Raw genomic sequence first — 27884 nt, forward strand, 5'->3', positions numbered from 1 at the left:
CCTCCATGAAGACCGACAATGACCTCAAGGTATCCCCCGTGTCCTGCTGAACACTGAAAGACAGTGTTCTGATCTGCTTCCCATTTAAAAAATAAATGTGTCCTTTCAGATTTCTTCCTTACCATCCTTATCACCCTCACCACCATATCCCAGCAGTCCCATCCCCTAGACGACTTTGGGGTGCCAAATGGGAAGGTGCAGGACAGACAGTCAACCTCACCTTGGCTTCTGAAGTGGGTTCCAAGAAGCACAGGCGATTCCCAAGTCCCTCAGCTGCCAGGCAGAACTTCCTCTGCTCCTTGTGAACGTTGGCAATGCACTGGAGGACCACTTCATCTTCCTGCCAGGGGAACAGAGACCCATGTGAACAGTGAGGGGGCTACATCCCCACACAGAGCCAAGCCCCCAAGGCACCTCGCTGTGCCTTTATCAGGTACGCTGAGGGGCACATGCCTTTGAATATTAGATAAAGGAGACTTCGTTCTTCACATGGCACAACCGAGCTCCTCCCTTGAGTTAGGACTCTCCTCAAATCCGGGGCGGGGTTAAAGAGAGCAAGTACATGGAACAGAGGTACTACTTAAATACACAGCGTAGACCTCGCTTGTGAAATGTACAGACTGCCCCCCCATCCAAGCGAGCAGTTGGTTTTCAACACTGGAGTGAATGTGAAAGTACACCTAGGCAATCTCTCCAAATAAACAGTAAAACAATGAGGTGAGATTGAGGGAGACAGAGACAACAGCAGAGATCTGAGGGAGGTGAGATTCGTGGAGGGAAGGTCCATTTGATGTCAGGGAGAGAAGAGACATGTTTTGTCGGGGGGAGGGGGTGCATGCAGTGATAACGCATCTGCCAGAAGGTGACAAAGGAGGCTGTGGACAGAGGCAGCAGATGGGTGTCAGACATATGGGAAAGGAAGACAGAAAGAAACCTGGAGGAGCCAGACTGGAAGGAGACGCTGAAGGCCGAGTGGGGGAGCCACTCTGGATTCCCAAGGAGGAGACCTTCCTCCTAGGCATCAGTCTCAAAAGCAGCCCTCCTCCAATTGCAGACACCTTGTTTGGATGGCATTCCTCTGGTTGATGGTCCAGAAATGAGGCTGACCTCCATTTACACTCATAGGCTCTGCCTGTGCTCAACCCTGCCTAAGGCAGAGAGGAAAACCTTCTCCTTACCAGCCCCTCCCTCCTTACTCCTCCCACCTGTCCAGTCCACACTCTCTCTCTCCACTACCGCCTGACTTTGGGTTACAAACATCAAAAAGATTTCCAGCCGTGGTGAAGTTAAAGGAGTAACCAGAGGAGCACCAGGTGGAGCTTTGTCCTTAGCAATGGCTCTCCTGTTCCCCATCTCACTCCCATGTCCCCGGCGTTAGTGTCTGTCCTGGAGTATTGCAAAGGCATACTAAATAGGCAAGGTTTTTCTTCACCTGTGTCTACAGCATATGTGGTCATGTGGAAAAATGAAATCCTCTACTTGGTGGGAACATGAAGAGAGTCAGTAGAACCAACCCCCAGAAAGATGGCTATAGGTGCCCAGGGATTGGCTAGGGGCAGCAGGGAAATTCGAGAAGCCACAAACCACAGACATATGAGGTGAAGACTGAGGGAATAAAAAAAAAAAAGCTCCACACTTTCACTAGCACTGAAATGTCACTGTTCATCACTAAATTGAGTCAGTAATAAATTCAAGCCTCTGCATCTAATGAAGTCAGAATTCAGTCGTTTGAATTGATACAGAAGAAAACGCCAGAATGCCATTATTCTCAAAATGTGGGCTCAGGGAAATCTCTGACAAGGATGAAGTTTTTCCCCGGGGGGAGTCTCCCCCAGATCCCACAGCAACCAGTGGTGATACCATCCTCCCTAAGGGGTATAGGCCGTGGGGGAGTACTCCAAGTTGATGGAAGAGTGCTAGGAAACAGTGGCCGTGGGCGTTAAATGGTCTGTACTGCCAGAGGCAGTCCTCATAACACATAATTTACCTGTCCAAAATGTCAAGAGGACCCCTGTTGAGAAATATCTAAATATCTCCCACCTACAGCACCACTCCCCAGTGAAAACAGGAAAATCTGGAAATCACAGGAGTGGTTCTATGGACCAGACTTTTCACGAACTAGTGAAAATCGACAGGGTTTTCTTTTCAATATGTGTCTTAGAGAATCTCTTTCCATGATCTCCTTTCCCATGCTCTTTCCACCCCAAAGTGCCCAATCCACCTTGCAGTAGCTGTCTTGGGATCTTTGTCTTCTGAAATTGACCTGTGCTATAATTCACATCCTCACAACCTAGGCTGCCAATCAACTGATGAAGTAAAAGAACTGCCCTGGGGACTTCCCTGGTGGCGCAGTGGTTAAGAATCCGACTGCCAATGCAGGGGACACGGGTTCGAGCCCTGGTCTGGGAAGATCCCACATGCCGCAGAGCAACTAAGCCCGCAAGCCACAACTACTGAGTCCACGAACCACAATTACTGCAGCCTGCGTGCCTAGAGCCTGTGCTCCACCACAGAGAGAAGCCACCGCGTCGAAGAGTAGCCCCCGCTTGCCGCGACTAGAGAAAGCCCGCACACAGCAACAAAGACCCAAAGCAGCCCAAAAATAAATAAATAAATTTATTGAAAAATAAAAAAAACTAATTGCCCTGGCTCAGCAACCACTTCCTAAAGAGTACCCATGTACAGGTGCTGTCCAAGTCAGCACTCTGAGGGACACAGGTGGTGTGGGACTCTGGGTCAAACTCACCCTTCTCCAAACACTTTCGCTTTTTTCCACATGCTGTCTGGAACCATATGCTCCATGCTGACCTGGCTACAGACACCACCTGGCGTGGCAGCCCGTACCTGCCTTCGCTCCAGACAGCAGCTATTATCTCCACACACCTTCAATAGACAGACATCTGGATCCTTGGAGTGCTTGACCCAGAAATCTTTGCACCATTTGGAATCATAAGATGAGTTAATTTAACCTATCTAATAAATTCTCTCACTCCCTAGTGAAACACAGAACACAAGCCCCCCCACCACCAGTTACCAGCCCTATCTAGTTTACTGATCCCTATACTGATGTATACTTTCTCCTCTCTTGTTATCTCACTTCCTTTCTCCCTTTGCTTTAAAGCAAACCTGGGAATTTCCAGATAATTCCATTTCCAAGGAAGCCCCTTTAATTGAAGGCTGAAAATTCTTCCACATTTGTTATCTCCTCTCCCCAGAAGCTCACACCCTCCTCACATCCCCCAATGCCAACTCAGATCATTCCTCTTCTACTCAGGTGCAAACACTCTTCTAGTTTGAGACACATGATAGCCAATCTCCACATCTTCTCTGGCAATCTATCAACAGACTAGTTACTTCTCCCACCATTTACCTGACTCTTAATGACAATCAGAAATTTGATAAACATTTTTGTGTGATTTCAACACACATGTACTGACTGCCTTCCAAGGGCAAAGAATTCTTCCAGGGTACCATGGAGTACACCAGGTTTTGTAAGAGGAGAGCTGTTAATACTGTCATGATGGAGCTGACAGCTGAAAGCCCAGCCCACAGCCTTTCTCCACTCCGCTTCAGCCATCATCTCAAGTAACTTCAAGATTCATGTGGACAATCTATTCAAGAAGAACACCTAGACCTAATGACTGCCGCTCTGTTTTAGTAACACACTCTAAGGAACATTCCCTCTCATAACCCAGAATGATTCCAATTCTAAAATCCCAAACTAGACTATCTCACTCTATAGACGCAATCTTCTCGCTTGCTTGCGTTCTCATTCTCTTTCACTATTCTTGCTTTCCCCTTCATCAAGACATCCAGTTCCAAGAGGGCACTGCCATCTCCATTATTTCCACCACCCCAGCAAGGAAAATGATTGATTTTTTAATAGAGAAAACAACACAACTTTGAAGTTTTGTTCTACTATAAATTTATGGGATTTTTTTGGGGTAATGCACTCTCAGCTTGTTTGAATCTTTATTCACTGGAACAAGACCATAAAATTTGTCTTTTGTAGGACTTAACAGCAGATCCAACACAGTCAATATCAAATAATAATACCTTCCATCTGTAAGAGGGCACAATAATCACTAATGGTAAGACCTTTCAGACCCAGCCTCTGTCGTTAAGGGTGAGGGGTATGAATCCCCTAGGCCCCCAGGAAATAATCTCTGTAAGATCACATAAAGGTCTCTGGCTTTCTACCAAATAAGTCAAAAGGTCTCTGCCTGGCTTTTTTAAAAAAATTATTTATTTTATTTATTTAGTTTTGGCTGCCTTGGGTCTTTGTTGCTGCACGCAGGCTTTCTCTAGTTGCAGTGAGCAGGGGCTACTCTTCGTTGCGGTGCGTGGGCTTCTCGTTGCGGTGGCTTCTCTTGTTGCAGAGCACGGTCTCTAGGCACGTGGGCTTCAGTAGTTGTGGCTCATAGGCTCTGGAGCGCAGGCTCAGTAGTTGTGGCATATGGGCTTAGTTGCTCCACGGCATGTGGGGTCTTCCCGGACCAGGGCTCGAACCCGTGTCCCCTGCATTGGCAGGCAGATTCTTAACCACTGCGCCACCAGGGAAGCCCTCGGTCTGGCTTTTAAAGCATCTCTCCCCACCACTGTTGAGTTCTCCCCTCCACCTCTAACCTTATCTCTCCTCCATTCCTATAGCCTACTGTCTCCCAAATAAGTCTTGCTCAGCCTCCATGAAATGCTCCTTCTTGAAATCCTCCATTCCTTCATTTGACTGTGTATTCTCCTAGTTCTCCTACTTTTCCAATGGATCCTTCCCATGTTCCCTTTCTCCAGCCACTCCTAAATATAGGGATCACCCAAGGATAGGTCTTTGTCATTTTCCCTTAGCAATCCCATCCATTCTTCAGGTTTCCAGTTTTATTCTAAGAAGTCATTATGCCACCTGTACCTCCAACCTGAAGGCATCCCAAGGTCCCAAACCTCCATCTATTCCTAGGTTGATCCACGGACTTATCAACACCTCAAAGCAATATGTCCCAATGCATCAAAAGGCTTCCTTTTCCATCTACTCTTATTTTATGTTTCCTGTGTTTGTTCATGACACATCCAACCCCTCTGCAACCCAGGCTCAGCATCATCACCCCCTGTCTATCTATGAGCCTCCTCTCCCTCCTGTCCTACAGCAAATGGACCAGAGGAAGGAGAGACTGGAGCTCTAGAGCCCAGGACAAGGCTATAACAACACCCAGAACATTCTTCCTCTTGTCTGTTCCTGGAGGCATAGCTCCGACCTTATAATTTTCCTGCTGAAAATCCACTATGACTGTCTACACTATCCATAAAACAAATATAAATTTCTTGAACTAGCATATGAGCACCTTCACCTTCCAACTTATCTTCCCAAGTTCTTCCCTACAGACGTCCTTGGCCTTCTTTACCTCCATGCCCTTACTCATGCTGTCTCTAATTCTAAAGCTGCCATGATTTGCCCTACTTTTCCAAGGTCACAGATTCCCTAGCCTCCCAAGCTTGGCTCAAATACCACATTCTTTATGAAGTCCAGGTCATCTCACCTCTCCTGCCGAACTTCCATAGCAATTATCACCCTACTCTTGCATTGTGATTATTCATATGCATGTCTTATCCCCAGCTACATTTTATATTTGGAAATGGCTCACGTTTGCTAATCTCTGATTGTGTAACAGGCACTGTGCTTTATGCACAATAACCCATTTAAGCTTCACATCAACATTAGGATGTAGGTACTATTGTAATCTCTATCTGACAAATGAGAAGACCCTGTGCAGAGCAGTTAAGTAACTTGCCTAAGGTCTCATGGTGGCAAGGGGTAGAGCCTGGTATCCAGTCCAGGCTCTATATCCACGGTCTCTCTCAGCTCCTCTCAGTTGACTTTGTACCCCCTGAAGGCAGGATCCCCATCTGGTTCAAGTTTACACCTATCAGGATACTCACAAGCATGGCACTTTATACACATTATACACCCAGTTATCATTTATTGAATGGGCGTGTTTTCACCTTGTAACCCCAGTTATTTACAAACTCTGCTAGAGCAGAAAACTGCTTCCCCATCCAAGTTGGGAATATAATGTGTTTGGTAAAATCATGTTGACTGATTGGGATATGGAATCCGATTAAAAGAAGAGATTTCTCTACTCTCATGTAACAATAGTTATTGTAGAAAGGGTCACTGCTTCACTGGTGAGTCAGAACTGAGTAATCTCATCAAAAGACAACAGACGTTGACATAACGAAGTAATAGGGAATAAGCAATGATGAGGCTTTGGAGTCCATTTCAAAATTTTTTAGTTTCTGTTGCTTAGTTATTACTAATACTGATAATAATAACCATTCACTCTATACCAGACACTCTGCTGAAATTTCCCCCCAGATTATTTAACACTCACATCAACACAACCATTCTAAGAATGAGGAAACCAAAGCTCTAAGGAATTAGCCAATTTTAATGAATGACCATTTAATGAACAGCCATTGTGTGCCACCATGTTCCAAAATCTCAGTTTAATCCTTACAACCACCCTTGGATAGGTACTAATATTCTCTCTATTTGTGTATAAAGTGGTTGAGGCAGAGAGAGGTTAATTAATAATGTTGCATAGCATGGTAGTGGCAGATTCTGACCTTGAACCTAGCATTTCATGAATCAGGAGCCTGTCCTCTTGACCATGGTGCCAAATTGGCTCTCGATTCCGAAAGACTGACCTTAGCAATGGGTCTGAAACTTGTCTTGCAGACTCTAAGGCCCATGCTGATGGTGTCGATAAAAATAGATATATCCCAGCCCTCTCATGTGGCCATACAACTTTAAAAAGTAACCACATCACAGAGCACAATGCCAGAGAGAACAGCCGGAGAACTAAAGAACAAATAAAACCAAATCTCCCTTTGTCCCATGACTATAACAATGGAAGAAGTGAACATCATCCCCAAACTTGTAGCAGAGGGGAGAAAAAGATTAAAATCCAAGGTATATCATATATCAGCATCCCTCCAAGCTATGTGATTCACGAGCATCAGCTATTCCTGTCATAGCTTGAGCCTGTGGTGGTGTTGAGTGATTGTCCCTGAACAAGAATATACAGTCTTCAGCTCTCTTTGCTGAGATTTCATATTATCACAGGTCGCCTCTGACAAAGTAAAGTTCTTTCTGTACTCTGCTAGCTAAAGAACTTTGAACTTGAAAATGACTGGAGTTTGCCTATTCTATCCCTACTGATCCTTTCTTACCCCCTGGATCCCGGCCCAAGGACTGGAGCGTCCATTTTCCCCATCTCAGAGTTGATGGCCAGAGACACCTTGGCTCTCCCTCTTCTCTCTGGGTCATTCGCAAAGGACTCTTTGGGACAAAACAGAATGGCTGACAGCCCTATTTAAGGTCGATCATTAGGCAGCTGATGACAGTCCTATAGTTAGCTGTGCATACCACTGGTACAGAGAAGCATGGGAGCACGTGGGACAGAGTGCAGTCCAGCAGATTTCATGGTCCACGTTTAAGTGCAGATATGACTGCAGAGGACAATCCATAACCATTTATTGCTTTAAAAAGGAATATGTGGCCTAGCCACTCATCTTGAACATCAGGCACTATTTTGGGAACTGATACAGTTAGAGCTACCTGCTAAATATATACAGACATGGGTAACAGAGCTCATTCTAAGGCTGTACCCCAAAGCATCTCTTAAATGAAAAATAAGTGGGCTATCGGAATGACGAGACCATCCACAGATTATTTCACAAGGATTAATGGCACTGGCAGTCTACTGTACATTCTAAGTATCAATCATTTTAACTATTTGCTTCCTTAGCTTCGAAGCTCCTTAGGAACAGGAGCCTCTCATTTCCCTGTGAATCCTCAGTGCCTGGCACTGAGTAGAAAAGCACAAATATTTGTGAATTTAATGAAAGAATCATATATTTTGAAAACAACTAATAATACTAACAAAATATTTATGTATAAAAATTGCATCATAAAGAGACTTCTGTATTTTCTTACTTGCAGAGTCTAGAATGCCAACATGGAAATAGTTGGGATATATAAAAGGCTCTATGATACCCTGTTCACTTCCACAATGGTCCTATGAGACCTACAAATATTCTTAATCCCATTTAAACAATTATGAAGCTAAAGGTGATGACTGAGGGAGGAGATTAACTAGCCTGATGTCCAGCTCTAGAGGCTGACATCATGTTGTGTCTCTAAGGATAACATTTCTAGGGGTTTGCTGTTGCTATTGTCTATTTTGGTTTTAGTATGATTACACCTTTGGAACTCGTTGTTTTTCCAATCTGTCAAAAATTAGGAATGGCTCCTATCTCTGGTTACTTACTACTCATTGGTTGCTGCGAAATGCAATAAAATGGAAATGATAGGATCCCAAGAGACAAAGATGATATAGTTCATCATTCCTCCCTTTTAATTTTATTTTTATTTTTTTGCGGTACGCGGGCCTCTCACTGCTGTGGCCTCTCCGTTGCGGAGCACAGGCTCCGGACGCGCAGGCTCAGCGGCCATGGCTCACGGGCCCAGCCGCTCCGCGGCATGTGGGATCTTCCCGGACCAGGGCATGAACCCGTGTCCCCTGCATCGGCAGGCGGACCCGCAACTACTGCACCACCAGGGAAGCCCCATTCCTCCCTTTTTAAAATACTTTCATCATTTGGCTCATAGGATAGACTTTCCCTTGCTTTTTGCTCCCTATTCACTAGCAGCTCCTTCTCAGGCTCCTTGGCTGGCCTAGCCTGTGTAATGCTGGAGTAGTGCTCCCAGACTCTTCCTCAGAGCTCTTTTCTTTATCTGCACTCCTCTCCCTGGTCATCTCATTTGGTTTCATGGCTTTAAAAACCATATGTAGTCATTAATATTAATGACTCTCCAATTTGTATCACCAGCTTAAACTTCTCCTCTGAGCTCCAGACTTGTATCTCCAATTGCTTAATATGCCCAACTCCTAATCATCTCCCCTGTACGTTCCTCCTGTGATCTATCTCAGGACATGGCAACTCCATTCTTTAGATGCTCAGGCAAAAGAAAAATCTTGCAGTCATACTGATTCCTCTTTTTTCTCACCTCACTTTCACACCAGCAACAAATCCCACCCATTCTACCTTCAAAATACATCTGACTGGATCATCTTGCATCCTCTTCACCACCACCACATGGTCATGCCATCGCCTCTTGTCACCATTACTGCAATCACCTCTGAACTTATTCCCCACTCATATCTCTTTCGACACAGTAGGCAGAGGAAGGCTTTTAACTGAGGTCATGCCTCTCCACTACTCAAAACTCATCAGTGGCTTTCTGTCTTACTCAGGAAAAAGGCAGAATTCTCACTGTGGCCTACGAGGTCCTAAAAATGTGCCCACTTGCCTGTGATCCCTCTTCTATCACTCTTTTGCTTGCTTAGCTTCAGCTGTGCTGGCCTCCTTCTAGGAGCTCAAATGTTTGAAGCATGCTCCTCCCCACAACCCTTTGCACTGGCTGTTCTCTTTGCCCAGAATGTTCTTCTCCAGATCCCTGCAGGCCTCCTTTCCTCACTTCTTTTAGGTGTCCGCTCAGTGTCAGTTTATCAGAGAGGCCTTCCCAGGTTACCCCATATAAAATTACAACCCCATTCCCACTGTGCACTCCCCACTTTGCTTAATCTGCCTTCTTTCTGCACTAGCACTTACCGCCTAAGAACATGTGCTTGCTTGTTTCTTATCTCTTTCCTCCTTCATTAGAATGTAACCTCCATGAACACTCTTTTGCTCACCACTGTATCTCCAATGGCCAAAACAGTGCCTGGTACAGGTAGGCACTCAGCCACCAAATAAACGACTAGTGGTTTTATTTCCTATTAAATATAGTGCCCCTCCAAAACTGATGAATTCATTACACCCTTTTATTCCTTTACAGGAATCGTCCAAACATTCCTCAGTTTCAGCTGGAATTGCTTATGTTAAGGGCTGACAAACAAAAGAAGCAACCAGCCTACAACCCTCTGGTCATCTCATTTGGTTTCATGGCTTTAAAAACCATATGTAGTCATTAATATTAATGACTCACCAATTTGTATCACCTCCCCCCAACCTCTGCTCCAGCAACCCAAAGAAGTGTCCTGTTTCCTCTTTATAACTTTTCCCATTGCCGAGAAGGCTGAATTTGAAGTCTGATGATACAATCGACTCAGCCTCCCCAAACGGCTTGGTCCCTTTGGAACTTGCAGAGAAGAAGGCAAAGAGGAAAGCCTTCCCTGAATTTATTAGGGAGATCCGCAGGCACTAGGGTTCCCATAGGCAATTAAGTCCCTCTCAGATAGAACATGCTGCTATGTGACATGGAAGAATGCAGTGACCTATGACATCTTCTCCTAGAAATAATGGTCAATTTATTTAAATTTTCGATTTTCACAGGATAGAAAAATAATGATCTAGTTGGTACCAAGGGAATTTCAGGCCCCAGAGGAAGGTTTTTGCTTTGTTTTGTTTTAATAAAATTATTTGTAACTTGATATTTTGACTCCTACTCCCCTACACCAGTGACCACACCTGGGAGCATACCCACACCCCTTTGCTTTCTTTCTTCTTCAGGCACATCAGCCGGGATGAAGAGCGAGTGGGAAAAAGCTAGAACACTAAAACAAATCATGACGTTAGATGTCTAACCTAAGAGGGTGCAAGGGTCGATAATAGTTGTGGCAGGGAAGTCTCTGGATCTAACATTGCTCTGAACCTAATTTTAAAAAGGTGGGAATATAAATTGATGCAGCCACTATGGAGAACAGTATGGAGGTTCCTTAAAAAACTAAAAATAGAGCTACTGTATGATCCTTCAATCCTACTGCTGGGCATATATCCAGAGAAAACCATAATTCAAAAAGAGACATGCACCCCAATGTTCATAGCAGCACTATTGCTAAGACATGGAAGCCAACCTAAGTGTCCATCAACAGAGGAGTGGATAAAGAAGATGTGATACATACATATATACAGTGGAATATTACTCGGCCATAAAAAGAATGAAATAATGCCATTGGAAGCAACAGGATGGACTTACAGACTTTCACACTAAGTGAAGTAAGTCAGACAAAGACAAATATCATACGATATCACTTATATGTGGAGTCTAAAAAAATGATACAAATGAACTTATTTACAAAACAGAAACAGACTCACAGACTTAGGAAACAAACTTATGGTTACCAAAGTGAAAAGGGAGTGGGGAGGGATAAATTAGAAGTTTGGGATTAACATATACACACTACTATATATAAAATAGATAAACAATAAGGACCTACTGTATAGCACAGGGAACTCTATGCAATATTCTTTAATAACCTATATGAGAAAAGAATCTGAAAAAGAATAGATACATGTATAGGTATAAATGAATCACTTTGCTGTACACCTGAAACTAACACAATATTGTAAGTCAACTATACTCCAATATAAAATTAAAATTTTTTTTAATTTAGAAAAGAAGAAAGGGGTTTGACCAGCACACTTCCACTTCCCATGTTTGTATTATAACAGCTGATGATTTTGCACACCTTCTCCATCTTGGTACACCCTGAGCACCGTAACCCCAGAAAGATACAGAGCATCCAATTCTGTCTACCAACAGCACTACTGAGAGACCTTGATGAATTGTGCAATGATACCTGTGCGTTTATGTTATCAGATCTATCCTTTATTTTAAGTCAATTTCCTTTGCTTTTGTCATTGGTTCTGGGATCTGTGGCTTCTGACTTGAGGCATAATGCCTTCCCTAGGCCATGCAATTCACCCTTGACAGTCAACCCATTTTAAGTCAAATCTTCTAACAATCCCCTACGCTCAGGGGAGTGGGTCACAGTACCATCTGTTTCTGTTTCTGAGACACAAACTAACTTTTGAGTTTCTCTCTACTAGCATAAGGCAGTGCCTCAGGGAGCTGTCTGAAATCTTCCCCTTTAAGATTTGTCGAAAAAGCAAACAAAACTCAAGTATCATACATGTAAGATACACTTGAATACTCTGTGTGTACATAATCACTCCAACTTACTGACAGATGTTGTATCTGAAAGCAAGAACAAAGCATCCAGCAATTTCCATACACAATCTAATAGCTAGGGAACACTTCCTTTTTTGAAAAGGATGCTTGATGAAATCAGTAGGTTATAATGGAATTTATGCACTGACATTTAGATGGCTAAGTCTTTGAAAATAGATCACTTAAAGGCAAAAGAAGTGTTTTCATAGTCTAATGGTGCGTAAAGCCCTATGAACTGTCCAGGACGAGTTTCTTTAAAAAGTTATCCATCTCTTCCAGCTTACATACAATCATTCAAGAAATATTTGTGTGCCTACTGATGTACCAGATTGTTTCATGGTCTGGAGTGAAGTGGTGAACAAAGGCAAGGCATCTGCCCTCGTGGAGCCCCCAATCTAAGTGGGTGACTATATCGTCATATACATTGGCTCAAATGGGCTTTCTGTGGTAGTGGTTTGCAGAGACGATGATATAATTCAGGACCAGAGGAATCTGAGTAAGACAAAAGAACCCAGGAATATTTAAGATACTTCTCCCTCTTCCCTGACACCTTTTCTGTCCAGGCTGAGCTCCTGTGTATGTGCTTCTCTCAGAGAACTTACCCCTCCATATTGTAACTCTTGGATTTCTTATTGAAATCCCCTCTTACCAGACTTTTTTTCCTGCTTGGAAGGCAAGGATTACATCCCGCTCATCTCCACCTTGTTTGTGTGGTATCCGTAACACCTACCACGTGGCCAACATGCCACAGATGCTTGTTGAATGAAAATCATGAAGGTGAGGAGAAATAGTGGATCAGAACGGTTGGTCAAAGAGGAGTAAAAAGCTGTAGACCACGAGTACCTAGAACTCATGAATCAAAACCAGACACTGTCGGGGATCATAAGACACACCTCATGAAGAGACAGAGGCCCCATGAAAGCCAAGCCAAGCCAAGCTGAGCCAAGCCTGTTTCTACTAACAGGGATTCACTCTGACACATCCTCTTGAGGCAGGACTCAGTGTTTAGTTCTCAGGGTCTAGCCTGGGGTTAAAAGTTGGCTACTGTGTGCAACAATTTCCCATACTTGATGGTTTCAATTCAGTGAGGCTCTTCCTATCACAAATCAGCGAATACACAGTGCTGAGGGAAGGTGTGTGCTAGCAGGCAAATTAAATATAAGGAGGACCTACAAGGCACAGGTTTAAAAACTTCATATTTTATAAAATTTCAAAAACCTCATCACATTAGTCATCAGTATGCCTGTACTACAGGTAAAGCCACTTGGGCATAGTTTCAGATGTGGCAAGTAATGGCCTAGAGTCAGATGGCTATTGCTTTGGTTCATCCATTATTCATTAATTTATGAAGTATTTATTAATGCCTATTATATGCCATGCACTGCTAGGTCCTGAGAAGACAAAAACGCATCAGAGCTAGCAAGTGGGGATTTCAATCTTGTTCTGTGTGACTCCAAAACCCACATTCTTCCCACTATACGGAGGCTCCTCGGTGAAGAAAGCATTTCAGTAATTTAATAATTGACACCACTCCCACTTAGCAATGCTGTTTTTTCAATTTCTCACCTTACTGGGGCTGGTGGCAGGTGGGTGGTTGCAGATGGAAGAATTTCATTGGAGGGGTAGCTTCCTCTTTCTTAAATAAAGTATAAACACCCAATTGTTTCTTGATCTTAGTCAAGTGCAAATAGAACGTCAAGCCCCAGGGTCACCCTTTTTGTCCACACTCCACCTTCACCATTCACTATCACACTGTGCCCTTAAATCCTTCCGAGACTTTTGTTTTTAATTCCAGAGAGCACTACATTCTTTGAACAGCCTTAGAAAATGCAAGTGCCCTTCTGCAGCAAAAGTCCTCAGAGCTCTTGGCCAAACCAAAATCGAATGAAAACCCAAGAAAATTAAAAGCATATGAGATGGGGTTATTTAATTGGATTGCTTGATTCCTTTTGTTACACAGACTAGTATTTATTGCACATCCCTCATATTAAAAAAATGCCATATTGCCTTTTTTTTCTAAATATAGTAACGTCTGGCTCTGAATCCTGACTTGCAATAATTTCAATCCCAGTCATGTTCAGGGAGGCTTTCCCCTCCCCAGGGCTGTGTAACAATCCCAGGAGATTTATATAGTCCATAAAATTTGGAGCGAAGCAGCTGGTCCTAAGTCCATCAAGACTGCTGCCAAGATGCTCATTTTCTAAGTCTGTGTGGTCCATTTGCTGGCAGGGATACAGTAGTTCTTTACCCTTCTTAGGCACAGAGACTGTGGTCCCCAAGGTCTTGGTGTTTCAGGATCAGCATCTTAATCTCCGTCACCCTACCATCTCCTGGGTAGTATATGGGCAGGGCTGAAGGTCTCTGGTAACTATGAAGCCCCTGCCATGCCCTTCTCTCCAGCCTCCAAAGCAAGGCTTCGCCAGGCTTGGCAACTTAGCCTCACCCTGTGCAAGTCTCGGGACCCATCCCCTACTAGGACCACACAAATTTTCACCTCCAAGAGACTTTGGGAAATAAAAGTTCTCAGAGCAAAAGGAAGACCCAGATCTCCAGGACACAAAGCCTAGCCTTTTTGATGAGACAAAAATAGATAAATAAATAAATAAATAAATAAATAACTCATTTTTATTTTGCATTATTTTTTCCCGAATTTTTCTCACTTTGGTGAGTCAACAGGAAAAAAACAAACCTGCCTCTGCTGCAAAGCAGTGGCGCTCAACCACACGTGAACATGAGAATCACCTGGAACGCTTTTAAAATATGCTGATACCGGGGCCCTACCCTGATCCAAATGATGGGAATCTCTAGGGAAGGGTGCTGGGTGCAGGTCTCATCAGGTGACCGATGCAGTGAGGGTGGAGAACTCCTCTCCAGACTCAGGTCAGAGGTGACAACTAGGGAAGTCAGAGGCGGCCAGCAGATACCCTGATACAGGTATGGAATCACAGGGGAAAAAATAAATGAGTTCTGGATGTGATAAAAGGAAAATCCTGGGGGAAAGATCAGGTATCCTCATTTCCTTTTTTTTTTTTTTTTTTTTTTTTTTTTTTTTTTTTTTTTTTGCGGTACACGGGCCTCTCGCTGTTGTGGCCTCTCCCATTGCGGAGCACAGGCTCCGGACGCGCAGGCTCAGCGGCCACGGCTCATGGGCCCAGCCGCTCCGCGGCACGTGGGATCTTCCCGGACCGGGGCACGAACCCGTGTCCCCTGCATCAGCAGGTAGACTCTCAACCACTGCGCCACCAGGGAAGCCCAGGGAAGCCCCTCTCATTTCCTTTTCATCAAGGATCTAAAAGCTAGGCCACGGCTGACCCAAGACTCTCCAATCACCAAAGGCTGTCATCTGCGGGCCCCTCGTCAGGTGTGCTCCTCTAGAACATAGCCTGATTCTTTTTTCTCTTCTTTGCTAGGCCTTTATAAATGTTGCCTCATGAGACTCCTTCTCCCTGAGTACAGGGGACTAGGAAGATGATCTGTCAGCTATAAGCGAATCACCAGGAGAAACTAATATCTCACAGACTCCTCCAAAACTCCAAAACTCCTCCAAAATTAACAATGGATGAGAAGTCTGAAACAGAAAGCTAGCCAACAAACCAGCAAGTACTTATTGAATGTTCTCAATGTACCTGACACTATCTATGCCATGACACTTGTGGCTCTTTCCTCTCCCTTCCCCAATCCACTCCCAAACCCCTCCTTGACAGGTGTGAATGACTTTCTGATAACTTCAACGAAGAGCAAGTAAAACCATTTTGAATGAATAACACTCTTTACATTCCCTAAAGAAACGGAAGTGCTTTGCAGCTAGGGACAACTGAGCCTCATAACGTATAAGGGAACTGTTCAGAGTTGCCCAGTGGCTGATTTTGGAAGAGAAGCAAGTTCTCTCTGTCCCTCCTCAGTAACACAGTTCCTTCTCAGTGGCAGGAGTCCGCATATCTAAACGATGTTCTGAACCTAACAGGTATCCATCTTTTTCTTTGGCACATATTTTTTTTTCTACCTGGAAATAGGGAGAGCAATGTTAGTCTCCTTTCCTAAAGGTGAGGAATATTTATGGTTGGGATCACACAATGCTAAATAATTTGTGTGACTTAGAAGTAAATGCATTTCAAACAAACTTTTGAAATCACAGCTCATCTATAGGTGGCTATGGATGTGTTGAACACAAGCAGAAGTCTAGTCACTGCAGTATTTATGGTCCCAGGGACCAAGAACCCTTCCTTTAATAATTTTAGCTTGTAAAACCCTGAGTTGACTTAGAGTTAAGCATCACTATCCATTGCTTTTATTATTTTGGCTTTTTAAAAATTGAAGTATAGGTGGTTGGGAAATTAGGAGGTTGGGATTACTATATACACACTGCTATATATAAAATAGATAACCAACAAGGACCTACTGTATAGCACAGGGAACTCTACTCAGTATTTTATAATAACCTATATGGGAAAGGATCAGGAACATACGTATATATAACAGAATCATGTGATATCCACCTGAAACTAACATGACATTGAATCAACTATACTTCAATTAAAAAGTACTAAATAAATAAATAAATAAAAGATATTAGAAGGGATTAAGTACATTTCTGAAGAAAATAACTGAAGTATAGATGATTTACAATATCATGTATATATAGTCATTATTATATTAGTTTTCTTTTTTATGAAGCAGATCAACGATACAGAAAGGCCCCTATTTTATCCTACAGTTGCAACTAATTGTAGTTCTGATGATTTTTGATTCAGCCTTGACTGACTAAAACTGTACAGAGCAGACCACACCAGGAACAGCCCAAAGCAGTATCCATCTCTACCAGCAAAATGCTAAGAAAGTGCACATGCCCTCACTCCTCCCTGCATTGCCATGATCAAGTTCTCCTGTGCAAATATCCCTTCAGACCAAGTTAAGGGGAGGAAAAGTGGTCTACATGAGATCATAGCATGTTTAGAGAAGCACCTCAGCAGTCATTGAATCCAAACTTCTTGGGAGTTCATTCACACAAATGAAGGGGAAAATTCACATGCGAAGCTCCAAAAGATATGATAAAAACCCACTGAAAGATGTAATTTTGAATACTATTTTGCACACTTCTCTTTCCAAATTAGAAACCTCCTCGGTCATGTGCTACCCTGCTCTGCCTACCCACAGCCAGTACTTGTTAACTAGTTAATCCTCTTCGTATTCTGTGAGATCAATTCTTTAGGCTTTATTAGAGTTATTTGGCCTGGGGAATTCCAAGTAGGAAGAAAATGTATTATTCACCTGCAAGTATAGGCAGGATTGATATATGGAAGACGGTAACCATCTGTTATCCACTGAGGTCAGAATGAGACAGGAGAGCCCTAAAGATATAGCAGACAAGACGAAAATGAGATATGAGGAAGGTCTTACTGAAAAAGTGAGGGTTAAACAGGACCATAAATTATCAAGATTGGATTACAGTTATTTACAAACAGAATACAGAAACATCTCCTCTGGGAGTGTTTAAAGTATCTTGTGATTGGAATTCTGTAAGAACACAACTCTGTGGAAATAGCCATTAAAATAAGATTATTTTTGATCAATTTACCCAATTTTAGCAACTTGATACTCATGCACTTGATGTGAGCTCCACAAAAAATGCATAAACTGTGTTTAATTCTCCCTCTCCTCTGTTTAGCATGGCATTATGTGCAAATAAATAGGCAATAAAGTATTTTTGTTGCTCTTTGTTTAACAAGGTAGACAGTTGTGCCTAATACTTTTGTCTAGAACCAACATCCGGAGACCCAGATTCCTGGGGTCTGTCCCTTGTGACAATGTGACAAAGCCTCATCCATTTATTCAATAATGTGTGATATTCTCTCTGCTCCTGCAGCCAGCTGCTTTCACTTTAGGTCACCAGTAACCTCCATTTTGTCATATCTGGGGGATCTTTTCTGACATTGTCTTTCTTGACCTGTCTATGTGGCCACGGGCACTGCAAATCTCTTCATTTTTCTGGAAACGTTTTCTCTTTTGGCTTCTAAGGTAATGCACGACTCTCCAGTGCATTCCCATCATCTCCCCTCTCATTCAGCCTCTCTCACACCTTGAGAGTTGGGAGTTCCTCAGGCTTCTGTCTGCTCACACTATTTACCGAGTAACTCCATCCAAGTCACTGGTTTCAACTCACACCTCCTTCCCTTACAACTCCTCAATCTCCCAGACCCCCGTGTTAGAATGAATGAAATGGTCATCTCCATTTAGATGTCCCTGACACACAAGTCAATTCATGCAAAGCATCTCATTATCCTTCCTTTCCCAGACTTTCTCCTTCTGAACCCCCTGTATGGGCGGACAGGTACCGGCATTCACGCACACACCCATGGCAGGAGGCTGGAAGGCACCCACAGCTCCTCTCTCACATACCCAGTTAGAATTTCCTTTCCTCCTCCTCTCCTCTCCATTCCCACTGCTCCTGCCTTGGTTTAGGCCCCTAGGATCAAAATAGATTCCTTACCGAGCGGGGCCTTCTGTTTCACTCCCCACCACCAACCCTCCATGCTCCTGACAGGGATAGCCCCAGAAGGCATATCTGAGCAGCTCGCTCCATTGCTTAAATCTCTCCAGTGGTTTCCCCGTAACTTTCAGTTTCCTCCTCCTCATCTGGCTCCTGCCCTCTTGTCCACAGCCTCATTTCCCACCCCACCCCCTCACTACCTCTCCCCCAAATGCTAAACTTCAGCCCTCTGGAGCTACTACTGAAGTGCCATGCTTTCCTCTTACCTCTGAGCCTTTGCACAGGCTGGTTTTTTGGCCTGGAACACCTGTCCCCATCACACTCCCTATTTTCTGAGACATGATCTGGAAAGGCCCACCACTGTGCTTCCAGAGGACTCCCTGCACACCTCTGGCCTTCTGTTTATTACCTTGTACCCTAACTGCAGGTTTGTCTGCCTCCGTCTACTGGCTGTAAGATCCCTGAAGATGGGGACTTTGTCTGATTCATCTGTGTGCCTCAAACAAGGCCTTGCACAGAGGAAGTGTCCAGTAAATGCCTCAGGAATGAATGATGAGCTTAGCTGGCCCAGGGTCTTAACCTCAGCCTGTTGCACCAATATAGTCACTGTTTAACTTCTAGATGTTATTTGTTAAGCCAGGCCACTGGAAGGGGAAGCAGGCAGAAAGAAAGGGCCAATGTCACATGCAATGGAGTAGCTGGCTGTGTTAAACAGTGTCAGGGGCAAGCACCTCGACTGCCCTCTCTGGCCAGTTGCTCTGGTTTAAGTGTGTTCAGCAGCAGTGTGGCTCCTTGTTTCTTAGCCTTCAAGTCTTCTCTTTACTGGCAGCTCCCTGAGGTCAGGAGCCATGGTTTCCAGTTCTCCAGTATCATCACAGGACTTTATCAAGGGAACCTCCACCTCAGAAAGAACTAAAGGAACAGACCAACGGGATGTCCTCTAGCCTTAGTTGAAATCCCACTATGCGTGTTGTTCAGGTTTTGTGTGACTGTCAATTTTCAGGGGCAATTCCATCCCGCGAGCCTCAGCCTGCCAAGAACCCGGCAACTCCTAGCTCAACATGAGAACAGCATTTACCTGTAGATCCTCAGAAAGAGGATGGAATGGAATGGAATGGAAAGCCTATGTCTAACTCACTGTGCCTCTCCAACTGAGTCAAAGAATTACTCACTGTTGTGCATCTCGGTTCCTTTGTTTGTGTGTGAGTTAACCCTATGTTTGCCCCTCTGAAGCTAACACTTCCTTTAGAAACGACATCCTTGCTGCTTTTGCAACAATAAAAAAGTCATGAACTAAAACCTGTGTGTTGACTATTGCAGAAACATAAAGACAATGCAATACCACCTGCTTATTTTCCAAGGGTAACGAGTTTGTGGTATAACAGCATCGTCAACATTTGCATACAGAGATACACTTTTAGGGAAGCTAAACTGTTACTCTTTATACTATACCAGTTGGTCTTTTGCATTAAATCTACAGAATTGTCATATGTTCCTCTTCAGATTTCTGCTTTTTTTATGGACAAGTAATCGGTATATAGGATTTTCTCACCAAGGCAATCATGCAAATGGATGTTCTCTCTTTCTACCACGTGTAATGCCAGACTTTTATGGGGAGATGACTCTAGAGGAAGAATACATAAAAATTCCCAAACAGCTAAAGGTAACCACCAGCAAAGCTGGAATAAGCTTGTGGAATCCACTGCATCTGGGCCAGGATGAGAGCTAAATGGATACAAAATGCCAAATGCCCTTCTGAATAGTAGTAGTTAAGATTTATTTGTCCACGAATCTTGCTCTAAGGTGGCACTTAGCCTTCTCAACTTTCTTCCATTTCAGTTGACAAATAGATGTTTTTTTTAATGTATTTTTTAATTAACTAATCTATTTATTTATGGCTGCATTAGGTCTTCGTTGCTGCGCGCTGGCTTTTCTTTAGTTGTGGCGAGCAGGGTGGATACTTAACCACTGCGCCACCAGGGAAGCCCCAGATAGATGTTTTAATAAAGGTCTTAGTTTATTTAGAGACTACAGAGATACAACTCGTTGCTTCACTAGATTCCTTTCTGAAGCTATAAGCTGCAATTCCAATTGCTGCCCCTAAGAAGAAAATCCTAGTTTCAATAGCAGCAAACCTCACTGGAGTCTTCGAAGAGAGGGAAAAAGAGCCGGAGTGCTGTGGGCCTTGCTGCTCTGGAGATTTTATCTGACAAGTCACACATTCAAAGACAGATAACCTCCACTGGCAGTATCATATTCTGCAGGTTTTTATGCAATTACAGTTAAGGCATTAAGATGTTTTTCAGGTCTGTCTTACGAGTTGATTGATTTTGCTACTTCCATTTTCATATAAAACCCATTACAGCAGAGTAGTGAAGAGTACCAGGCTCTGAAAATCAGACTGGCTGGGTTGGCATCTTATCTCTGAATCTAGCCATGTAGGCTTTGACAAAGTTTATTACCTTCTGGCCTCACTTTTTTTGGCTGTGAAATGGGAATAATAAATAATTTCTTCAGGCATCATTTGAGATGAAATGAGTAAATGTAAAACCCCTGAAACTGTACTTGCACATAACAAGCATTCCATAGATAATGGTATTTTGTTAATATTACTACCATATTTTATTTGAGAAACCCTTTAAGAATAATCAATATTTAAAGGCCTATGGCCCCTTATAACAATAGAATAGATTGATCTTCACAGACATATCACTGATGTCTCCAAAGTTACAACCATGGTTTAGAAGGAGAAATTGGGCTGATTTTTGCTTTTTTGGTTGCTTTTTTGACAACTGAGATGCTACTTTAAACCTAAACAATGTAAAATCCCCCAACAGATTACTGACCCAAACCTGAAATATCAGTCCTGCTCTTGGAAGCTCTAAGTTAAATGAGGAGGGTCCTGTTTCTGTCCTGCAATGAACTGTCAGCCCTCTGGGGGATCACCAGCACTGACCAAACAGCAAATAACAGCCCGCTCTGGACCCCATAACCAAGCTTGCCAGTCCACTCCCAATACGCTGGGATCTTTCCCATTCTTTGAAACCAGTTCTATTTCTGAGAAAGAGACAGATACACATGCCCTGGCCTACAAAGTTCTGCCCCACTCTCAAGTTCTAGTTGGTTGCTGGAGTACAGAGGCATTTTCCTGTCCTTTAACCAGACTTCCTGTGCCCTTGGTTAAATCTGTGACAGCAGATGTAACAGACAAAGCACCAAAATGCAATTCCCAAGTCCCTGGTTTGAGTGCTGATTAGATTACCCAGAGCTCTGTGGCTCTGGGTAAGTCCTCACTTCCATGAGCCTTATTTACAAAATGAAGTTAATAATGCCCAAGTCAGAGACGATTGTGAGAAGTAACATAGTCATGCATGCGGGGAAACAGTAAGATCATAACGAATATCAGTGACCCAAATTCTTAGCCTTCAATTTTATTTTTCAGTCTGCTGATTTGCCTGGGGCCCTATCATCCTTGCTATGTAAGCCCCAAGCTCCTCTCGGGACTTGACCTCTGGCCTCTAGATCTTCTGCGTTCTCTTCCATTCAGCCAAAGTCTGGCAGGCCAGCTGCAGGTGCCACAGACACATTAATAATCCTGAAGCTAACAGAACCTGCTTGTCTGCCTCACTAATACGATTATACATTCTTTGCAGGTTTTTTTGTTGCTGTTGTTTGTTTGTTTTTTTAATTTGGGCTCCTCTTTCCTGACAATCCTGACAACTTCTAACAGAGCTTCGCAGCCCGTGGGCACTCTTTTTCACCCAGTTATATGTGGGAGGCTCTACCAGGCAAATGGGAACTGTTAGTATCCCGAAAGGTGCATGAGGGTGAAAAAGAGAGAGAGAGGAGATTAGGGTACAGGATTGAATAGATGTAATGACTGACAGCCCTTGCTCTCTGCTGGGGAAAAGAAGAAGAAAGCCACTATTTACTGAGTACCCACTATGAACCCGTTCCATGCCAGGCAATTTGTAAACAGTACTTCATCAATACTGATGATAAGCTCGTATGCATTTCACAAAGGAGAAAACTAATAAGGCTCCAGGTACACGTCATTTACCCAAAGCCACACAGTGGAAGAGATGAAATGAGAATACAGGTCTGCTGGGGGGCTGGGGAAGGAGAGAAACAGGTGAGGGAGATTAAGAGGTACAAACTTCCAGCTGCACAATAAATGAGTCATGGGTATGAAATGTACAATGTAGGGAGTTAAAAAAAAAAAAAGAAAAGAAAAGAAAAGAATCCAGGTCTGCTGGAAGGGATAGGGGAAAAGTCACCTCATCTTTACGTTGCCTCTGCAAGAGCTGGGTTACTTCAGCCACCTCAACGAGCCTCCAGTAAGAGCCAATGCACATCCCATCTCTGCTTCTTCCAGAGATCACTGCAAAGCTCAGAAGGGCTGGGAACAGGCACTGGAACTTGTGAGCTGGAAAGTCAGTAAGCACGACTCCCACTTTGGAGCAGGGCAGTGAGGAGGCACCCCAGATAGAAGACACCCAGTATTGCTCTGTTTCCTGTGGTCCAGAGCACGTGTTCTGCAAGTCTTTTCTTTCCTGGCACCTACAGGTGCACTGGAACTGGGCATGACCAAAATCTGTTTACTTGCTGAGAAGATCAGGAGCCCGGGCTGATGCTTCTGCAAAGATAAAGATCCTGCAGACTCTGCAGTCTAAACAAAGGCTACGTATATCATACGTAGGTTTCGCCTCAGCACCCCCGGCTCTGTAAACTGCAGTACAGAAACCTCGGACTTGAGGCGGTCTGAGATGAAGGCAGGAAACGTGCCTTTGCTGTGCGCAAAGCTGCAGCGCATGGCTTGGGGCTGGGCGGCACCCGGTCCCTCCCCTCTCTCCTCCTGGCCTGAGGAATCAATTATGTGTTAGAAACTCACGATCAGGCTCTTGTTTTCCCAAATCGAGTGCAGCCAATAGACTCAAGAGCTAATTAGTTGGCAGGATGGGGTTTTCTGTGTGTAGGAGGGCATTGGAGAACATCAGACCCTTGGTCAGACCTTTTGGGTGAGGCCATGCAGGTGAGTGATGGCCCCAGCATTCTTCCATTGAAGGGGGGGGGTTCCTGCTAAGGTGGCAATGGAACTAGCTCCATGCTGCTGCCTTATCTCTTGCTCTGTCCTCTTTAGGGCTCAATCCTTCAGTCACAGGAAGGCAGGGGACAGGGGATTGAGATGGGAGAGAGAAACCCTGGATACTTTGCTCTCTAATAGGGAATGATAGGACTGCCCCTAAGCAAAAATCAGAATAGGTTTACATTTCCTCTGGGGTATTCTTCCACCTCATTCAGACTGCATTCCACTTCCCTGACTCCCCTCGGTCTCTCTCCTTCCAAAATGTCAGCGTCTTCAACACTTCCCTCTGGCTGAATACCTTCGTTTCACACCAGCACAGGCTCCCGGTCTTTGGAGCGTTACTGACCTCCTACACACTTTGTCAAAACTTCCAGGCTCATGATGTTATCACTTTAGGGAACTGTCAGGGTTTTTCCAGGTTTCATTATGGCATTTGTGTTATTTTTAATAGGCAGTACGGGACTACACGTGGCACTGTTACATTTTAAAATTTATTACCAGGAACACGAATGTATTTCTGTAACATGCTCAATATCCTGCCCTCCCACTACAATATGGTGCAGACAGGCTCCCAGATGGCCTTCAGGGATCCCCGCCCTCCTGGGGTTGACACTCTGTGGAATCCCCGCCACTTGAGTGTTGCTAGACCTGGGGACTTCCTTCAGATGAAAAGAATGCGGCAAAATGGTGTGATGTCATTCCAAGATTAGGTTCCAAAGAGACCCTGGCTTCCCTGTTTCTTGTCCTCTCTTGCTGTGTCTGGTGGACGTCCGCTGCCCCGTGGGGAGGTCCATGTGGTCATGAACTGCTATCTCTGGCTAACAGCCGGCAAGGATCAGAAGAAGCTGCTAACAGCCAGGTTAGTCAGCTTGGAAGTACCTCCTCCCCCGATAGAACTCTGAGATGACTGCAGCCTGTAAGACACCTTGAACCAGAGGACCCAGCTAAGCCACATCCAGATTCCTGACCCACAGAAACTGAGAGGTCATAAGTGTTGTTTGAAGCCACTAAGTTTGGGGGTAACTTGTTATGCAGCAGCAGATAACTAATTACTCTGTATATCAGATGTTCTGAGCACTGATACTCTCCCCGGGACATTCTTCTCCGACAACTTGTATCACAAATACCTGACATTTGTACTACACTTCCCTGTGGAAGGTACAGAGAATTAATCATGCCACACTCCAGGGGGCGGCCCCTTCCAATCAATCAGAATGGACCACCAAGACAAAGCCATTTGTCTTCAGGAGCTGACTATATGAGAAGAGTGCCATCACCTGTCATTCTCTGGCCCAGAATCCCCTTCCCATGGCCTCAGTTCCCTCACTCTGTCTTTAATTTTCTTTAGGAGTCCAACTACACTGAAACAAAAAGAATTGATTTCCAGATAAATCTTTCCTTTGCTCTATCAGCTAAAGGCCCATCATTACTTTTGTCACAGTCTGTGGAAACTGCTCTCTATGATTGGTATTTTATGTACATTTCCTTATTTCATTAGTGTCAGTCACCTTCAAATCTTACCGTCAAGGCTTTTTCTTTGTTCCCTTCTTTAGAAATATTTGTCCATTTCTTTAGGAAGTCTACAATAGTCTCCCCTGATCAAGGTGTTTTGTAAGTCACACAGAAACATGAATAAAGGATTCATATCCTTAAGACTTTCAAGGTTCTTTTCTTGTTCAACCAGAGCATCTTTTCATTGGTAGACTGGGCTGCCTCAGAGTCTTACCTACTCTTAGTCCCAATTAAACATGATTTGGATCCAGAAGAGGAGGAGGAGCAAAAAGCAATATGGAGCTCAAACCTCTCCTTGTAAATGAGATATGTCAGGATGGGCAACTGCCTCCACATTTTCTCGTGTTTGGCAGCTGGACAGACTTCTGCTTCCCCGAGAGGGGCTGCTCAAGTTTGGGAACACCTCAGAGGAAGACTCGGCCACCTCAAGGCACTGGGGACCAAGACAAGTTGGGCAGGGGGAAATTGAGACCAGCTTAGCACAAGACACAATCTCTCTAGGACCAGCTTTGTGCTATTTAATTTCACTGTTGAAGAATGCGAGTTGAAGCTATAATGAAGGACCATTTTGTATCTATTAAATTGGTAATTTTTAAAAATACTATATTTTTATTACTATTTTAGCTCTGCTACTTTCTAATTTGGGGATCTTGAGTCATTTACTTAATTCACTGAGCTTCCATTTCCACATGATCAACTTGCGATTTTCTAGAGTCTATCACATGGTGAGTACACACTAAATGGTACATATTGTGATTATCATCTACTGAAGTAAATGACCAACAAAAAATTGGATCTAATCTTTAGAGCCAGGATGAGCAATAGAACTTTCTGTGATGATGGAAATGTTCTACAGTCTGTGCTATTCAATATGGTAACCACCAGCCACATGTGGCTATTGAATACTTGAAATATGGTTAGTATAACTAAGGAACTAAATTCTTAATTTTATTTTACTTTATTCAAATTTAAATAGGTCCATATGGCCAGTGGCTACCATATTTAATTCAGCTTTAGAGGAATATCTTATTTCTGAAGCAGCCTGCCATTCTCATGTCCTTCCCACAGGGAGCACAGCAGACTGCCTGCATGACCAGAGAGCACTGCAAAATATCATCCTGACCCCTTAAAGAGTCCAAGAGTGCAATACTGCTCAGAGGAAAGCACTTTGTGAATGGGTACGGGATGGAGAAGGAAGCCCTTTCAGACAGAGAGTGCTTCTGACCTGCTATCAACAGGATATTCAGTTCCACTTGTTCTGAAGAATACTTGTCACTTTGTACCCAGTTACATCATCATGGTCTAGTCACCTTAATGGCTACTGGCTGGCTGAAGTCAGGGGGTTCTCTGTGTGAGGCTAATGAGAGCATGAGAACTTAAAGTAATTAATACCAAGTCCTAAGCAATGAACCATATGTGAAATGTAAGCTTCCTTCAAGCTAATACTAACACCTATACATATTTCACCTTCGTATTGATTAAGCACTTATATGTCAGGCTAAACACTAGAAAGCAAAATTGAACACAGTTCTTTACCTCATTTCTCTCTAGTCCAAGTTCGGGAAGCAAGTAAAGAATTGTGGTGTAGGATGAGAAGGACAATACGGCCTCATAAAGAGTCCCTAATCAACTGCAGATGTTGGAAACAGAGCAGAAAAGCTTTCTCTGAGCAGGAGGCCATTGAGCAGGGCTGTGAAGGCGCTATAGACCTTGGTCGCCTCAAAGTGTGTAAGGGAAGGGAGGGTGCTCTTGGCAGAGAAGAAGCACGTGCAGAGCCCGGCACCTTAGAGAAGCACCCACAGTCCATGGCTGACACTCAGGGGGCAAATCTGGGAGGGATCTAGAAAAGTAAGTGGGGTTAGGATGTAAGAGGCTAGCCTACGGAGTTCAGATTTTCTCTTAGAAAATGGGAAACCACTGAAGGATATCAAACAGGATGGTAACAGGATTTGTGTGTTAGGTCACTCTGAACATCGTGTGGGAGACCGACTGGAGGGAGGGTACAGGCATCAGTTAGAGGACACCTGCACTGGAGCAGGAGACGGGGATGGTGTGTGTGGAGGGAAGGAGCAGAGACAGGGAATCCACAATGGCTAACGGCTGTTGGCTTTTTTTTTAATAGAAAGGATGGAAGTTTCCACACCAGAGTGAGTTTTATGGGGGGAGGAGTCTTGTAAGATTGAAATACTGTTATGGGCTTAATTGTGTTCCTCAAAATCCATATGTTGAAGTCCTAACCTCAGTACCTCAGAATTCGACTGCATTTACAGATAACCAGTCTAATGACCATGTTATGTTTAACCTTGATTACTTCTTTAAGGTTAAAGACTGATGAAGGTTAAATATGGTCATTAGGCTGGTCCCCAATCCACTATGATTGGTCTCCTCACCAGAAGAGGAGATTCAGACACAGGCACAGAAGGAAGGCCATGGAGACACTGGATAGATACAGCCATCAGTGAGCGAAAGAGAGAGGCCTCAGGAGAAACCAACCCTGCTGACACCTTGATCTCAGACTTCCACTCCAGAATTGTGAGAAAATACATTTCTTTCTTTAAGCCACTTGGTCTATGGTATTTTGTTATAGCAGTCCTAGCAAACTAATACAAACGTACTGGGTCTGTTTTTATAACAATTTCTACCCATAAAAAGAGATGTTGGTGTTTATTCTAAAACTTCCATACCTGGGAGGGAAAAGCTCAGTTTTTCCTATGTCTTCAAGTTAAAAAGAAAATCTTTTGGGCTTCCCTGGTGGCGCAGTGGTTGAGAGTCTGCCTACCGATGCGGGGGAC

At 43.8% G+C, this 27884-nt stretch overlaps 1 protein-coding gene across 9 annotated transcripts in view; it reads right to left on the reverse strand.

Annotated features, from left to right (window-relative positions):
• Positions 1 to 27884, reverse strand: part of RYR3 (ryanodine receptor 3) — a 550085-nt gene that overhangs the window by 365448 nt on the left and 156753 nt on the right. For all 9 annotated transcript variants that reach the window (XM_067028902.1, XM_067028901.1, XM_059058605.2 and 6 more), the window contains exon 2: positions 221 to 340. In XM_067028902.1, coding sequence (XP_066885003.1) covers positions 221 to 340 — 120 coding nt within the window. The remainder of the gene's footprint in view (positions 1 to 220; positions 341 to 27884) is intronic.

This window comes from Kogia breviceps, chromosome 3 (assembly GCF_026419965.1).
Source record: "Kogia breviceps isolate mKogBre1 chromosome 3, mKogBre1 haplotype 1, whole genome shotgun sequence".
Lineage (NCBI taxonomy): Eukaryota > Metazoa > Chordata > Mammalia > Artiodactyla > Physeteridae > Kogia > Kogia breviceps.